The 17,304-nt window shown below is 45.0% G+C and overlaps 1 protein-coding gene across 3 annotated transcripts; it reads right to left on the reverse strand.

The window, feature by feature from the left end:
* Positions 1 to 16,614, reverse strand: hsh2d (hematopoietic SH2 domain containing). 3 transcript variants are annotated; one of them, XM_056276897.1, is made up of 6 exons: positions 16,456 to 16,614; positions 15,022 to 15,163; positions 14,182 to 14,271; positions 3,260 to 3,425; positions 2,741 to 3,022; positions 1 to 2,351 (listed from the first exon to the last, which is right to left on the reverse strand). In XM_056276897.1, exons 2-6 carry the CDS (start codon positions 15,144 to 15,146, stop codon positions 1,806 to 1,808), a joined length of 1,209 nt encoding a protein of 402 aa, XP_056132872.1. In that variant the 5' UTR covers positions 15,147 to 15,163; positions 16,456 to 16,614; the 3' UTR covers positions 1 to 1,805. The 3 variants fall into 3 exon arrangements, with proteins under 3 accessions (XP_056132872.1, XP_056132871.1, XP_056132873.1); XM_056276896.1 differs by having other exon boundaries at positions 15,022 to 15,167; XM_056276898.1 differs by lacking the exon at positions 15,022 to 15,163.
* Positions 16,615 to 17,304: the final 690 nt, after the last annotated feature.

A 17,304-nucleotide genomic window follows, 5' to 3' on the forward strand; every position in this document is an offset into this window, starting at 1 on the left:
TCAAATTCCTGCAATAAACTCATCTGATCTCATGAACATTCACTACCACAAGACAGCAGCTGTTCTTAGGACAAAGTCTGCTTTTGGTGCCTCTGTACTCAAATGTGAAAAATGAAATGCATACTTGAGAGCATTTCACAACAAAACCTGGCATCCTAAAATCCACCACATATCAAAGTGAAAAGAGAGAAATGAAGGGAAGAGAGGAGGAAACGGAACAGGGGAGTAGGAGAGAAAATTACACGAGAGGTGGCTTGAAAGTGAGGGTAGCCTGAAGATGAACAGTGCTAAAAATGAGTGTTTGGTGTAACCAGTGGTTTAGCTCTAATTTTAATAACAGGCAATATCTCGCAGTAAGCCCCTTGTTTAATTATGCAGCCAACATTTTTTCATGCAGCTGCTCTAAAGGTCAAACCAGACATTAAGTGAACAGGCTTTTTTTAATAGGTCGTTAGCTCAAAGTTATTACATAAAACTGTATGCTGGCATATTATATATATATGCGTGTGTGTGTGTGTATGTATATGTGTATATATACATATATATATATAAAATACATTTTATTTGTGGGCACCTTTCAGAGCACTCAAGGACACCTTACGGAACACAGTTTAAAAAACAAGCAGCACTGTATCAGACAGCATAAAATCAAAACAAAGTAGGGTAGACATAAAAAGTTAATACAACTTATAAGTATAAAATCATCATCTGCACAAAACTCAATGAAGTGTGGATCAGACTGAATATGCCAGTTTGAAAAGGTACATTTTGAGATGGGGTTTGAAGGTAGAGTCAATGTATATATAATTTAATATCACTGCTAATACGTATTTTAAAATGTGCTTTAAGCTGCAATCTTAAAGTAAATGTTAAAATGATGTTATGACAGTGACAGTGATATGTTAGGACAGTGAAAACTGTGATAAGGACAGTTCCACCGGTTATGTTAAATGCTGTTTTACAATGAATTTGGCAATTTTTTATCAGTCTGCCACTCCCTCTCTCCCATCACTCATTATCTTATTCTCTCTCTCTCTGTCACTCTCTCTCTGTCCCTTATACACTCTTGATAAATAGTCGAGATCTAATGATATAGAAACCATTCCCAGAGCGGCTAGCATCAAGAACATGCCGTGTCCCACTCTTCCCTTTTCAATTTTATTATTGTTCCTTTATTGAATGGTGCTACTCCCAGAAACTTGTCTAGTGTAATTGAGTCACATTTGATAACATCCAGGCATTAGCACAACCTTCTTGGCACGGTGGCCCAGTGGTTAGTGCTGTCGCCTCGCAGCAAGAAGGTCCTGGGTTTGAATCCCGGGTTTGTCCAACTTTAGGGGGGAGGGGTCAGCCCAGCCCAGCCCAGGTTGTCCTCTGTGTGGAGTTGCATGTTCTCCCCATGTCTGTGGTGGGGTTTCTGCACATGCTCCAGTTTCCCCCACCATCAAAAGAAACATGCATAGGGGTTATACTCCTGTCTGTGCCCCTGAGCAAGGCAATGGGAAAAGAACTGGAGTTAGTCCCTGGGCACAGCATCAAGGCGGCAGCCTACTGCTCCTAGCTACACAGATCAGCACTAGGATGGGTTAATTTGCAGTAACTGAATTTCCCCAGGGGCGTTAATAAATGAGACTTAATTCTCCCACTCAGAGTTGTTTATTTAAAGTAGCTCCATGTACCCCACCTTTTGGTAATTTTTTTTTTTTGTCGAGCTACTTCCTATAGGACCTGACAGACATACATAAAGATATAAACAGGAAACACACACACATCAATCCAAAATTTTTTAGAACGACAGATGTGTATCAGTAGCCAGGGGCAAAAGGTGGAGGTGGCAGGTACTCCTGTGGTAGCACCTTCTTAGTCAGTCCCATGGTTGTACCAGTGCAGGAAATTGGCTCAACGCCGACAGTCTGCTCCCATGGAACTTTCTGGTACTCATGCTCGGTATTTCCCTCCCTATCCCCTGCTGTGACTCTTGCCTGCCCCTTCAGCCTCTCCTCAGCCTCCTCGTGGATCTCAACGGACAAATGTTCCTGCGATGTGCTCCTCCTCTTCTGGAACTTCCTCTTGAAGGTCAAAAGGCTCGAGACGACTGATGGCTTCACATCTGGGTTTCCTCCTGACTGACTTTTGGTGTTGTGGGAGTGACCATCCTCCCACCCAGTTGACTGTGTGACTAGTTGTTCTATGTTGCAGACTGTTCCAGATGCAGAGCTAGTTCTGGTGCAAGCCTCGTTCTTCTGTAGAAAGAGAAAACTTCTTGCAGGCAATTCAGGAGGCTGGTCTGGTTGGGGGATGTGGGCAATTAATTTCCTCCTGGGCAATGGCACCGGCTTGACTGCCTCAACCTGAAAAATGACAAACAATCTTATCCTACATTATACAACTATACTGTAAATTGATAGGAGAGAACCCAGTGCTACAATAAAACTGACCTCAGGCCAAGCCCATATTTAACCAAACTAAGATTTCTGAATTTTAGGGAAAAGCGTTTTTTAGAAGCTTTTTTTAGCTCCTGTTACAGATATTTAAGAAGCTTTCATGTCTGAGTTTTTGATTCTAAAAAAAAAAGAAAAAAGAAAAGAGACACCATTCTGGTTTTGCATTGATATAAAAACCTTTACATTGACTTGGGAAGGTTGTTGATTGGTGATGAGAATTGTAAGATCAGGAAAATGTTACAATCATCCTTTCACAGAATATTGCCCAAGACCATTACCAAAGATATTTTATTTACCGTGGCTTGGATTTGGGAGCTGAAGTGTGATAGTTCATCTTCCAGACAGGGGTAAAGTGGTGTGCTTGCTTGGCCTTTACATGCAGCAGTGTGCTGGGTCATGTTTGGCAATGAAATTTGAGAGTCCCTTGGTGTAGTGGATCGGTGAGGGAGGGCAGGCACAACATTTTCCTGTGCTTTCAAATTATTCAGAGAGCTGTTTAGCAGTGGATTGGTATGGGGGGACATTGGTTGATTATGGGGTAACAGCAGCTCCGCATAATCAGCCTTATCCTTTGAGATCTTTAAAAAGAAGGGGGGGGGGGGAGAGAGAGAGAGAGAGAGAGAGAGAGAGAGAGAGAGAGAGAGAGAGAGAGAGAGAGAGGAACCGTAGAGTGACAGCAGATGCAGTCAGATTTGTTGGTTTAATGAAACAGATAAGTCATATTCAATAGGTCCCCTCTTTGGTTGTATAATAAGACTTCACGTGGATGTATGAAAAAAACATCACACAATTAAAATCATGGAGCATTTTCTCACTTGTCCACATGGGAAAGTCAGCACTTCCTTGAAAGGCATGATGGGAGTCCTTCTGTGAAAGTCCACCAGGTCCTGCAGACTCTGGTGATGTGCACTCTCACCTACAATGACATAGCGTCCGTTCTGCAGCACATCAATCATGAAGTGTCTGCAGCGGTCCTGGGCTCTAAAAGTCAACACCGAGTTCAAGTTTTATCCACTGCCAAGAAAGTTTGAACATACTCGTAATTTGCCTTGGTGGAACAGTCAACATTAAAGCAAAAGCACATAAACACAACGTCACAACATTTTACAGTTGAACAAAAGATGATCTGATAATATTTATGAAAGAGTATAAACCATCCAAATAATATTGAAATGAAATTCTGTAACTTGGTGATTAAGGAAATAGGAATGATAGGAGTCATTCTGTACAGAATGCCAAAAACAAGGACTAGCAATCACAGGTGAATGTAAAGTTCACATAGCAGGACGCTGCTATACAGTGTCTTTATGCATGCTCAATAATCCAGGTAAGGACATCAAAGAAGGTTGAATCAGTTCATCTGGACACAATGTTTAGTGGGAAAAAAATTTCACCACTCATCCAAGACTCAAGAAGCCTAGCGTCCAAGAACAACAGTCGGTCACTAACGGCTCCAACGACTCTCATGACCACTGAATAATGAAGTCAAAACTAACACCCTCAACGACCGTCGCTGCTAAACAAATGCAAATTGCACGGTTGGACATCGGAGCACAGGAGAGCCACGCATATAAATAGCTCCGATAACGATGGGCGCGGCCAAACATCGGTACACAAAAGAGCCACTCATATCTATGGCTCTGTTAGCGACGGGCATTGGTAAACATCGGGACACAAAGAGCCATGGACATCTATAGCTCTGATAACGACTCCAAAGAGGATAAATTCTGAGTCTCATCACCAGCCAGTCAGACTAGTCTGGTCTAGTCAGAAAGGCACGAACTGAGGAAGCCTCTTGGATGAGAGGCGAAACGTCTTCACAGATATATACCAAGTCCGGTTGCACTTGGTTCAACTCCTTTGGATAACCATGACCTGGATGAATGAGAACATTCACAGTCATCCAAGTGACCTCTTCAGTCTCAAATGACTGTAGGTATCCCTACCCTACCCTTATAAACAATAGAGGTTTCATATGCAAATTGCCGTGACCATTAACTAGAGTTACAATGGCCACGTGTACTATTCACAGAGGATTTGGGAATAGTTGCAGTCACAGCATTGTAAGATGGTGACAAATGTACTCTTAGCCCCCCCCCTCCGGTTCGGAGATGGTCGTTCCCTCTTCACATTGATGGCCTCTTTGACTTCCCGTTCAAACCAGTGTTCCTCCCTATCAAGGATGTGCTCATCCTCATTTTTTTTTAAGTATAGTATTTATTGATTTCCACAGGGTTAAACAGTCAAGGATGAAACAACATGGTAAAAATATATATCCTTTTTCCAAATTATATATGCATACACACATACATCACACACGTTATCTATCGATCTATCTATCTATATATATACACATACGTGTGTGTGTGTGTGTGTGTGTGTGTGTGTGTGTGTGTGTGTGTGTGTGTGTGTGTGTGGATAACGTGAGGGACATCATTATGGAGGCAGATGAAACAATGGTCTCTTATGTTACATCTCTTCTCATGTGCGTTCCTGTTGATGAAGCAGTGGAGGTGGTCTACGTAAAATTACAAGATGACCCTTAGCAATAGGACCACCCTTAACACTGACTAAGTGTGCTTGCTCCTGAAGCTGTGTCTTCAGTCCACGTACTTCACAAACAGGAGGCAGTACAATAGGCAGAGGTATGGGTGTGCTATGGGTTCCCCAGTCTCACCTGTAGTGGCCAACTTGTATATGGAGGAAGTGGAAAAGAGGGCTCTGATGTCCTATCCAGGAACACCACCTAGCCATTGGTTCAGATTTGTGGACGACACCTGGGTTAAAATTTAATCTCAGGGTGTAACACATTTCACCGACCACATTAACTCTGTGGACAACCACATCAAGTTCACCAGGAAGGATGTGAAAAATGACAGCTCAGCTTTCTTAGACTGAAATTGCAATTGGTGATGGGGACATTTGATTGTTGATGTTTACCGCAAACCAACACATACTGATCAGTTCTTAAGGGTTGACTCTCATCACTGGAGCACAAACTAGGAGTTATCAGGATGCTGTACCACTGAGCTGACAATGTCCCCAACGACACAGCGGCTGGGGAAGGGGAGAAATCCCACATTAAACATGCCCTGGTTAAGTGTGGTTATCCTAACTGGGCGTTTGTCAAAGCCAGGAAGATGCCCAAACAGTGCACCAGCTGATCGAAGGGAGAAGGACAACAGCTGCCTAAGCATAAACCAGTGGCGATTCTGTATGTGGCGGGAGTGTCAGACAGTTGAGATGTGTAAATTGGTCGACCCTAAAGATCAGGTCACCTGGCACAAGCAAAGCAATATAGTGTACGCTGTTAAGTGCTAGGAGGATTGCTGTGACTTGTACATTTGGGGAAACTAAACAGACGCTGGCCAAGAGGATGGCACAACACAGAAGAGCTAACATGTCAGGCCAGGACTCTAGAGTCTACACCCAGGCCAGTGGCCACACTTTCATGCCTTATTTCACCTGTATAAGTCAATCCTTGTATATACGTATATCTGTAGATTGATGTGTTGTAGTGTTGTTATTCTATGTTAAGTATACTGAGAGAGCCACGAAACCGGAGTCAAATTCCATGTTTGTGCAAATCTACATGGCCAATAAACATGATTCTGATTTCAAGTATGAGGATGTTCACATCCTTGATAGGGAGGAATGCCGGTTTGAACAGGGAGTCAAAGAGGCCTTCTGTCATGGCGAAAGCAGGGAGAGGACCCAAATGCAGACAGCAAGGACAAGCTGGGCTTGAACAAAGCTTTAATAAGGCAAACGAACCTACATTACAGGAACAGACGGCAGGTACAGACAGAGGGGAAAGCTCACAACATGATGTGGGGCGTCCAGTGACAGAGTGTCTCTGCGAGTGTCTCGGTGTGCGAGAGACGATCCGATAAGGAGCCCGAGAAACCACGAGACATATATACCTAGGGGAGGCAATCAGGGAGATTGGGCGCAGGTGCGCAGGAACGGTATGGCCAATTGGAGTAAGGGGAGGGAGATTGGGCACAGGTGCGCAGGACTGGGCAGGAACCACACAGCCAATTGGAGAAACGGGAGGGAGATTGGACGCAGGTACCGCACAGCCAATGGGAGAAGGGAACAGGTGTGTGAAACCGGGCAATCAGGGTCACTCAGGCACACAGGCGCAGGTGAACTGAAACACCAATCAGGGGATGGGCGAGCCCCCATGACCCAGATCACGCACCCCCCCCACCCACCCCAAGGGATGGATTCCAGACATCCCAAATGAATAAACCAGGAGCACCAAGCAGAACGGATGGAGGGGTTCTGGGGGAGGATGAATGGGGCCAGGGATCTAAGGCGGACGGCCTGAGGGCTGGAACGATGGATAGAACTGATCTGGAGGGCAACCAGGATGCAGGAGCGAGGGGCAGAACAGGTAGACGGATGACCCAGAGGCCAGCGATGCCGACAGGACCGCCGCTCTGGAGGCTGGAGACATAGACAGGACTGCCACTCTGGAGGCCGGCGATGCAGACAGGACCGAGAAGGTGTGACGGCAGTGCAGGGAACACACCTTGGAGGCAGCGTGACAGCCATGCGGGGAACACACCTCGGAGGCGGCGGGACGGCTGTGTGGGGAACACACTTCGGAGGCTGTGGGATGGCTGCGCGGGGAACACACCTCAGAGGCGGCGGGGCAGCTGCTCGGGGAACACGGAAACACACTTTGGAGGCAGCGTGACGGCCGCTCGGGGACCAGACTTCGGAGGCTGTGTAACGGCTGCTCGGGGACCAGACTTCGGAGGCGGTTTTATGGCCGCTCAGGGACCAGACTTTGGAGGTGGCGTGACGGCTGCTCAGGAACCAGACCTTGGAGGTGGCGTGACGGCCGCCGGGGAACCAGACCTCGGAGGCGGCATGACGGCTGCCCGGGGAACAGACTTCGGAGGTGGCGTGATGGCCGCTCGGGGACCAAGCTTCAGAGGCGGCGTGACGGCCATTCGGGGACCAGGCTTCGGAGGTAGCGTGACAGCCACTCAAGAACCAGGCTTTCGAGGTGGTGCAGAGGCCGCTCGGGGACCAGGCTTCGGCGGCGGCGTGACGGCCGCTCGGGGACCAGGCTTCGGAGGTGACGTAACGGCCGCTCGGGGACCAGGCTTCGGAGGTGGCACGACAGCCGCTCAGGGACCAGGCTTTGGAAGTGGCCTGGTAGCCACTTGGAGAACAGACTGGATGCCGGCCAAGGCACCCGACGGCTCAGAAGCAGACCGCATGTCGGCTGAGGTGGCCAACGGCTCAGGAGCAGACCACACGGCGGCCGACGCTTCAGGAGCAGACCACATGGCGGCCGATGGCTCAGGAACAGACCGCACGGTGGCCGATGGTTCAGAAACAGACCAACTATTCTAGAACAGGAAGGCGCTGGGTGGCTGAGACTCGGGGGCGCTGCGTAGCCAAGGCTCTGGGGCGCTGGGCCGCTTAAGCCCTGGGGTGCAGGGCAGCTGAGGCTCAGGGACGCTGGATAGCTGAGGCCCTGGGACACTGGGCAGCTGAGTCGCTGTAGTGCTGAGTAGCTGAGACGCTGTTGTGCAGGGCTTGGGAGGAACCGGATTTAGCTGGAATTTCCACCTGAAGAAAGCCACTTCTTGGGATAAGTCGGGGTCCTGCTTCCAGATAGCAGTGAGAAGCTCAAAGAAGCCTGGCTCTTCATTGAGGAAAGTGTCCCTTGGCACACCAAAATCCTCACACATACAGTGCATCCGGAAAGTATTCACACCCCTTCACTTTCCCCACATTTTGTTATGTTACAGCCTTATTCCAAAATGGATTCAATTCCTTTTTTTTCTCATCAATCTACAAACAATACCCCATAATGAGAAAGCTAAAAAGGTTTTGTAGAAATTTTTGCAAATTTATTAAAAATAAAAAACTGAAATATTGCATTACATAAGAATTCACACCCTTTACTCAGTACTTGGTTGAGGCACACTTGGCAGCGATTACAGCCTCAAGTCTTCTTGGGTATGAAGCTACAAGCTTGGCACACCTATATTTGGGGTATTTCTCCCATTTTTGTCTGCAGATCCTCTCGAGCTCTGTAAGGTTAGATGTGGAGCGTTGCTGCACAGCTATTTTCAGGTCTTTCCAGAGATGTTCAATGGGGTTCAAGTCTGGGCTCTGGCTGGGCCACTCAAGGACATTCACAGACTTGTCCCGAAGCCACTCCTTCGTTGTCTTGGCTGTGTGCTTGGGGTCATTGTTGTGTTGAAAGGTAAACCTTCACCCCAGTCTGAGGTCCTGAGCACTCTGGAGCAGGTTACATCAAGGATCTCTCTGTACTTTGCTCCATTCATCTTTCCCTCGATACTGACTAGTCTCCCAGTTCCTGCCGCTGAAGAACATCCCCACAGCATGATGCTGCCACCACCATGCTTCACTGTAGGGATGGTATTAGCAAGGTGATGAGAGGTGCCTGGTTTCCTCCAGACGTGACGTTTGGCATTCAGGCCAAAGAGTTCAATCTTGGTTTCATCAGACCAGAGAATCTTGTTTCTCATGGTCTGAGAGTACTTTAGGTGCTTTCTGGCAAACTCCAAGCGGGCTGTCATGTGTCTTTTACTGAGCAGAGGCTTCCGTCTGGCCACTCTACCATAAAGGCCTGATTGGTGGAGTGCTGAAGAGATGGTTGTCCTTCTGGAAGGTTCTCCCATCTCCAAGGAGGAACGCTGGAGCTCTGTCAGAGTGACCATCGGGTTCTTGGTAACCTCCCTGACCAAGGCCCTTCTCCCCCGATTGCTCAGTTTGGCTGGGCGGCCAGCTCTAGGAAGAGTCCTGGTGGATCCAAACGTCTTCCATTTACGAATGATGGAGACCACTGTGCTCTTTGGGACCTTCAAAGCTGTAGAAATTTTTTGTACCCTTCCCCAGATCTGTGCCTCGATACAATCCTGTCTCGGAGGTCCACAGACAATTCCTTTGACTTCATGGCTTGGTTTCCTCTCTGACATGCACTGTCAACAGTGGGACCTTATATAGACAGGTTGTGTGCCTTTCCAAATCATGTCCGATCAATTGAATTTACTACAGGTGGACTCCAATCAAGATGTAGAAACATCTCAAGGATGATCAGTGGAAACAGGATGAACCTGAGCTCAATTTTGAGTGTCATAGCAAAGGGTGTGAATACTTATGTACATGCAATATTTCAGTTTTTTATTTTTAATAAATTTGCAAAAATTTCTACAAAACCTTTTTCACTTTGTCATTATGGGGTATTGTGTGTGGATTGATGAGAAAAAAAGAATTTAATCCATTTTGGAATAAGGCTATAACACAGTGGTCGGGAACCTATGGCTCGCGAGCCATATATGGCTCTTCCGGTGACGGCATATGGCTCCCAGACAATTTTGAGTTGAACATTTTTTTTTTCTAAATCAGTTTGGAACTGATTTTAAAATACTTGTGATATTTCTTAATAATACTGTGTCATTTTAAAGCAAGCAGAAATTAGTTTTGAAGATAAATTTCACGGGTCACCCGTGGGTCGGGTCGGGAACCAATGGCTCGCGAGCATGTCCGGGTCATTGTAAAGGTGAAGAAATCAATTTTATCAGATAGCCAACTAGTTTATCCGCTTCAACCCTTGTAACGGAAAAGATGGCGAAAAGAAAAAAAGACGATGATTACCGTGCATTCCAGGCTGCGTGGACAGAGGAATTTGCATTTGTGGAGAGAGCAGGATCTGCGGTATGTCTAATATGCAATGATAAAATTGCATCGATGAAACGGTCAAATATAAAGCGGCACTTCGATACACACCATGCTTCATTTGCGTCGAAATCTCCAGCGGGGGACAGCAGGAAAAGGGCATGCGAGGAGCTACAGCGGAGAGTGCAGACGAGTCAGCAGCAACTACGTGTGTGGACCAAGCAAGGGGACGGGAATTCCGCTAGCTTTGCGGGGGCTTTGGCAATAGTAAGGAATGGAAAGTCATTCACAGATGGCGAGTACGCCAAAACATTCATGCTTGATGTGGCCAATGAACTGTTTGATGACTTCCCAAATAAAGACAAGATAATCAAACGAATAAAAGACATGCCCCTGTCAGCAAGAACTGTGCACGATCGTAGCATCATGATGGCAAATCAAGTCGAGGAAACACAAATTAAGGACATAAACGCCGGGACATACTTTTCTCTCGCGTTAGATGAGTCAACAGACGTTAGCCATCTATCTCAGTGCAGTATAATTGCCAGGTATGCTGCAGGTGACACACTGCGTGAGGAAAGCTTGGCTGTTTTGCCAATGAAAGGGACAACAAGAGGAGAGGATTTATTCACGTCTTTCATGGAGTTTGCTAAAGAAAAAAAACTACCGATGGATAAACTTATTTCTGTCTGTACTGATGGCGCACCCTGTATGTTGGGGAAGAACAAAGGATTTGTAGCGCTTCTCCGTGAACATGAAAAGAGAGCCATCCTAAGTTTTCATTGCATCCTGCACCAGGAGGCGCTTTGCGCTCAGACGTGTGGCCAGGAGCTTGGTGAGGTGATGTCGCTGGTCATTCGAGTGGTCAACTTTATTGTTGCCAGAGCTTTAAATGATCGCCAGTTTAACGCTCTGTTAGAAGAAGTTGGGAATCATTATCCCGGTCTGCTTTTACACAGCATCGTGCGTTGGTTGTCAAGGGGGAAGGTGCTCAGCCGTTTTGCAGCTTGCCTTAGTGAAATCCGGACTTTTCTTGAAATGAAAGGCGTCAAGCATCCTGAGCTAGACAACACTGACTGGCTCCTGCAGTTTCACTATCTCGTGGACATAACTGGCCATCTGAACCAGCTCAATGTGAAAATGCAAGGTATTGGAAATACAATCTCATTCCTTCAACAAGCAGTGTTTGCATTTGAAAGCAAGCTGGAAGTCTTTCTCAGGGACATTGAAACAGGTCGTCTTCTGCACTTTGAAAGACTGCAACAATTTAGAGATGCATGCTTGGCAAGTGACTCCACTCAACATCTGGATCTCCAGCAGCTAGCTGGCTTTACGTCCAATCTCCTGCAGTCATTCAAAGCACGTTTTGGAGAATTTCTTGCGCGCACTGGTCTTTTCAAGTTCATCACTCATCCACATGAGTGTGCAGTGGACAAAATCGACCTGACATGCATCCCCGGGGTCTCTTGGAAAGTCTTGGGCGACAGCGAACAGAGATGGCGAGGGAACACAAGTGGACAGAAATGAAAAATCTTCAACCTGAAGACCAGCTGATTCTTAAAACTTGGAACGAGCTTCCTGTGACATACCACACAATGCAGCGTGTGAGTATTGCCGTATTGACCATGTTTGGCTCTACATATGCATGTGAGCAGTCATTCTCGCATATGAGGAACATTAAGACCAACCTACGCTCACGTTTAACTGATGGAAGCCTCAACGCCTGCATGAAGCTCAACCTCACCACGTATGAACCAGACTACAAGGCCATCAGCAAAACCATGCAGCACCAGAAGTCGCATTAAAAGTAAGACATATTTAATTTATTATACGTTAAAAATACTATATGGCTCTCAATGAAATATATTTAGAAATATTTGGCTTTTATGGCTCTCCCAGTCAAAAAGGTTCCTGACCCCTGCTATAACATAACAAAATGTGGGGAAAGTGAAGGGGTGTAAATACTTTCTGGATGCACTGTATATGGCAGGCTGAGAAGGTCTGCTGGGTCCATATTTGGTCAGTTCATACTGTCACGGCGAGAGCAGGGAGAGGACCCAAATGCTGACGGCAAGGACAGGCTGGGCTAGAACAAAGCTTTAATAAGGCAAACAAACTTACATTACAGGAACAGACAGCAGATACAGACAGAGGGGAAAGCTCACAACATGACGTGGCACAAAAACTGTCAACAGCAGGAACAGATGGCAGGTACAGACAGAGGAGAAAGCTCACAACATGATGTGGAGCATCCAGCGACCAAGAGTCTCTGAGTGTCTCTGTGAGAGTGTGAGAGACGATCCGACAAGGAGCCCGAGAAACCACGAGGCATATATACTTAGGGGGGCCAATCAGGGAATTGGGCGCGCAGGTGCGCAGGTCAGGGCAGGAACCATACCACCAATCGGACAAAGGGGAGGGAAATTAGGCGCAGGTACTGCACAGCCAATGGGAGAAGGGAACAGGTGCATGAAGCCAGGCAATCTGGGTCACTCAGGCACACGGGCGCAGGTGAACTGAAACACCAATCAGGGGATGGGCGAGCCCCGATGACCCAGATCACACACCCGTAACACCTTCTATGTGAAGAGGAAACTGCCATTCCTGAACCGAGGGGGGGTTAGGACTATATCTGTCACCATCTTAAAATGCTGTGATTGCAACTATTCCCCAGTCCTCTGTGAAAAGTACACATGGCCATTGAAACTGTAGTTATTGGTCACAGCTATTTGCTAATGAAACCAATCATTGTTTTCGGTCATTATGCCACTGTATTGTTTATAGGTGTGCTGCCAGATCCTAAATGAACGGTGGCTTTTGTTTTGACATGGAAGGAAGTTGAGTTTGGCGGTTGTTGTGCATAGGCCACGAAAAAGGAAAAAAAAATCATTCACGAAGAAAAAAGATAAGGGGCGCTCACGACGGGAGAGACGGAGAGTGTGGCGTGAGCTGCAGATGTGTGCTATCTGAGAGCCAACTAGTCGCAGTTAAACTGAAATTGGAGCGGGGAGAGCTTCATCTTGCTGGCCGTCTACATGGATGCCACTGGTGGGCTAATTAATCCTTTTTTGTCATTAGAATTTATTGGTGGTTAGCATTACTGTTACAATTCATTGCTAGTTAGCATTCTGGTATGAGGCTAATGCTAAAACGGTTAGCTAATCACTCAGATTGCCTTGTTTTGTAGTTTGTCTCGTGTAATTCAGTTAGCTTGAGGTTAGCCATGTTCTGTGCAATTAAGTGCAATGTGTATGGTTATATATCGATTTAATTTGGTAAAGGATGTAGAATATGAGTGAGATTCATTTTCTTCATACCCTTAAAAAGAATGACTAAGTAAAAAAGGAGGTTTATTTTTCTGTACTTGTGGAATGAAATTAGCAGTAATGGCAGCATTTTTCCCCCTCTTTTTGTATTGTAAAGGTTTTCAACCTAACAACACAATCATCACAAAGCTTGAAAGTTGAAATAATTAAATTAAAACAAGACTAAAGAAGATTGCTGTTCGAGTTGTGCCATAAATTCCCTGTGGTTGGCTAAGGCCTTTTTCAAGTTTGGGCAGGAGCTGAAGCAACTTCCCCTGAATAACTTGACAATAAGGGTGGGGATACCTGCAGTCAGTTGAGACTAAAGAGGTCACTTAGATGAGTGATGAAACGTTTCTCTCAATAAACGTTGTGTCCAGACGATTCACCTTTCTGTGATCTGCTTTACAGTAATCTCATATTTAGTATTGCAATTGTACAAAACATATTGAACTGATAAGAAAACATGTTACAGTGAAAATGCACAGAGTAGATATTAACCTGAGCATGTGGTTTAAAATTCAGACAGAGGACAATTCAAACAGTATTATTAGAACTTTAAAGTGTGTGGATGAACAGAAGGGAGGGGCCATTTATAAACTGTACATTGTGTATTTACAGGGATTAAACCATATAGTGCCAGGGAGACAGGCTGGCTCTTCAATGAGACACTGAGAGTACCCTATAAATAAACTTGACCACTCTGTAAAGGTGTTATTCAACATGTGTTTGTCATAGGTAAACTAGGGGGAAGTACTCACTGGTATGACAGTGTGTAGCCAATCCTGCTTTCACTGACTCGTATAAGGAAGTAGCCTGAGGGCTTTGACAGTAACAGTTCCTCTGCAGTCCTGCAAATGAAATGACCGTAACCAAATTACCATGAACAAAACAGGTCAGCTCACAACAACCTTTTCATAACCTGCATGGGTATGTTGATTGTATTGATTATCTAATAGAGACTATGAATCCTAATGTTAGTCAATAAAAGTGATGGATTACCCTTGCTCTTGATGTTGATCTACAGTCATTAAGCACGCATAAAGACATCTACAGTTATTATTGTAGATTAAAACCACATTTTACCATATCATATAGACAAGCTTCGGAGGAATTGTAACGTTCTCAACGAAAAGTCAAATCCATTAGAGTGCAAAAGTATTTGATAAGAATATATATCCACTATTTTGTGGGATATTCAGTGTAGAGAAGCTTGCCATTTCCAGTACATTAAATTGTGTTGATTCATTAAAAAAACATCACTGGCACACGTTTTATTTGTTTTGATCGCTCACCCTCAATTTGCTAATTTAAGATTATAGTCTTCAAACAACAAAATATGAAAACTGATAACATAATTTGGTGTCATATCTTTTCCATTTTAACTAGTGTCTGTGACTTTTTAAAAATTAAGTAATAAACAACATGTTTGTTTTAGAACATACTGGAACAAATGTTGAAAAAGTCAGTGTCCCTTCACCCTTACACTCACAGCCTTATAGTAGAACAAAAATAAAAAGTCCTACTGCATTCCTCACTGTCTCTCATCCATTCCAGCAGATGTCAGACAGTGATTAGGTTTGGCATCTTATTTTACTTACTTCCTGGAAATAATTCCATGGAACCATTCTGGAACTATTCCACTGCAGATAACAGAATTGAGCTGGAGATTTCTGAACCAGGTAAAGGCACTGTTGTGTTGTCCATTGGATTGGCTCCCATCCATAGTCAACAGCCCAATCTCTTACTAGGGAAACACTACATTTAAACCCTCAGAATTGGAAGAATCAAAGTTCCCGAACAACAAATACAACTGACTGAATAACACAAAGCATACATGCAATAAAATGCCACAGTCAGGCAGGAACACACGCACACACGCACACACGCACACGAACGAACAGATATATGCCCAGTTGTTGAACAAGATCCAGATTGTGTATTTGCTTGGCTGTTAGACACAGCAATTACCCGGGTCATGTTTGGTGATGAAACTTGACTTACTTGATCTAGTCCACCAGGTTGATCACAACACTGGTGAGTAAAAGCTTACTGCACCACACGGGTTGTTGCCTTATGTCATTGCTATCGTCAGTGTTCCATCCTATAATCACACAATTAGTTTCACTGTCTAAATGTCAGGGGCAATTGGTTGTGATAAATGTGTTAAAAATTGTTGTTCAATCCAACCATTAACACCGCAAGTCCCATGTTGTTGTTCTGCTACCAGTGGCCTACACCTCTCGAAGCGTCTTTCAGAAGGATTCAGTTTAACCACAGACTGTGGGTCATTTGGTTCTCATGAGCATTGACTGCACCACAGTGACCAAGAAACATCAATCTAAACATATGATGGCTTCAGCAACAACCGGAGGTCGCGGGTTCGATTCCCGGTGATACACCAAAATATGCAACCTTGCCCTAAACAAGTGGCATTTAGCCCCCCCCCCCCCCCCCCGTCTAGATGCCAATCCTTAATCTTAATCGCACCAAACCCACGTCTAAAATTAACCATCTCCAACCAAACAACCCACACCTGAGACCTGTCTGAAACAGTGTGTTCTGACAGCCGGGTCACATGATGAATATGATTATTATGACGAAAAAAAAACCGCTTCTACGCATCATGCATTGCCTTTGTGCACTGCCTATCGACACCTACGTCCTATCGGATTTGAACCCAGTTTTTTGGAACTTACTTGCCTTGTTGTCCCCTGAGTATTTCCTTGCTTGTGTTGTATTAATTCTCGGATGTACGTCGCTCTGGATAAAAGCGCCTGCTAAATGAAACTGTAACATTGTAACCATGTAACACTTGGCGAACCTGCGCGTTAATTAAACCATAAGGGTGAAACTGGGAAGAAGGCATCTCTTGTTGAATGAACAGATCACGTTGAATATAAACACAACACGCCCAGTATTTTCTGATTACGAGCACGCTTTAGATGACGCCTTCCAATTCTCGTATCAATTTCAAATCGTGAAAGCAAACGAAGAAAACGCATCTGGAAATCTTCGCTGCAGACATGACTTACCTGTTGGCGGCAGGTTGAAGCGACACGGCGGAGGAGGAACAGTCGGAATAGTGACAGTAACAAAGACAAACTTTCTCACACGGCTGATGTAGAGCTCAATTTCCACGTATGCGGTTGCTCAATGTTGCACATCAGAGAGCCCAGTGAAGGGAGAGTAAGTTTCGGTTTGCAGCGGCGACGAAGTCACGTGGTTTGCTATAATGGTTTGAGTTACCGAGTGAGTCAGATGCAGGTGGGAAAGAAGCTGGGGAACGCTCGTCCGCCAAAGTGGGGGAAGAAGGGGGGGGGGGAACCGGAAAAAATAGGAAAAGAAAAAATGTGGTCATTTTGCATCCAGATCTATTTTTTTAATGTAGAGCTAGCTTCTTGAACACAAATAGGAAACTTTTATTATCAAATGTTTTGGACACGCCACGGACGGGATCCGAACCGCAGCTGTTGGCAGCTCTCAGTGAAGGGTACTCGCATGCTGCGTGACATAATTGCCTTATTTCGACATCACTATGTTAATGTTATCGTATGTCATCATCATCATCATCATATTATTATTATTATTATTATTATTATTATCATTATTATTATCATAGTGTTGTTTTACACAAACTGTCGTTAAAAACACCCACTTGTACATTTGCTGTACACCCGTTTGTTCATAGAAAAAAGGAGCAAAAACGCTTTGGAAGATTTGACTAAAACAGACCACGAAAAGTACAACAAATACAATGAAAACTTCAAATATAGAAATATTGATTTCTCAGACAACTATTTACAATAAACAGAATAATATGTCAGTACTTTAATAAACTACTACTACTGCTACTACTACTACTTCAGGCTGCTCCCGTTAGG

This window comes from Lampris incognitus, chromosome 3 (assembly GCF_029633865.1).
Source record: "Lampris incognitus isolate fLamInc1 chromosome 3, fLamInc1.hap2, whole genome shotgun sequence".
NCBI classification, from domain to species: Eukaryota; Metazoa; Chordata; class Actinopteri; order Lampriformes; family Lampridae; genus Lampris; species Lampris incognitus.

Excerpts from the sequence above, each read along its gene's own strand:
- hsh2d (XM_056276897.1), bottom strand. The coding sequence starts at position 15,146 with ATGGATGGGAGCCAATCCAATGGACAACACAACAGTGCCTTTACCTGG. Across the intron at positions 14,272-15,021 it reads CATGGAATTATTTCCAGGAA|GACTGCAGAGGAACTGTTAC; the intron begins GTAAGTAAAATA and ends TTTCATTTGCAG. Across the intron at positions 2,352-2,740 it reads GCTCCCAAATCCAAGCCACG|GTTGAGGCAGTCAAGCCGGT; the intron begins GTAAATAAAATA and ends GTCATTTTTCAG.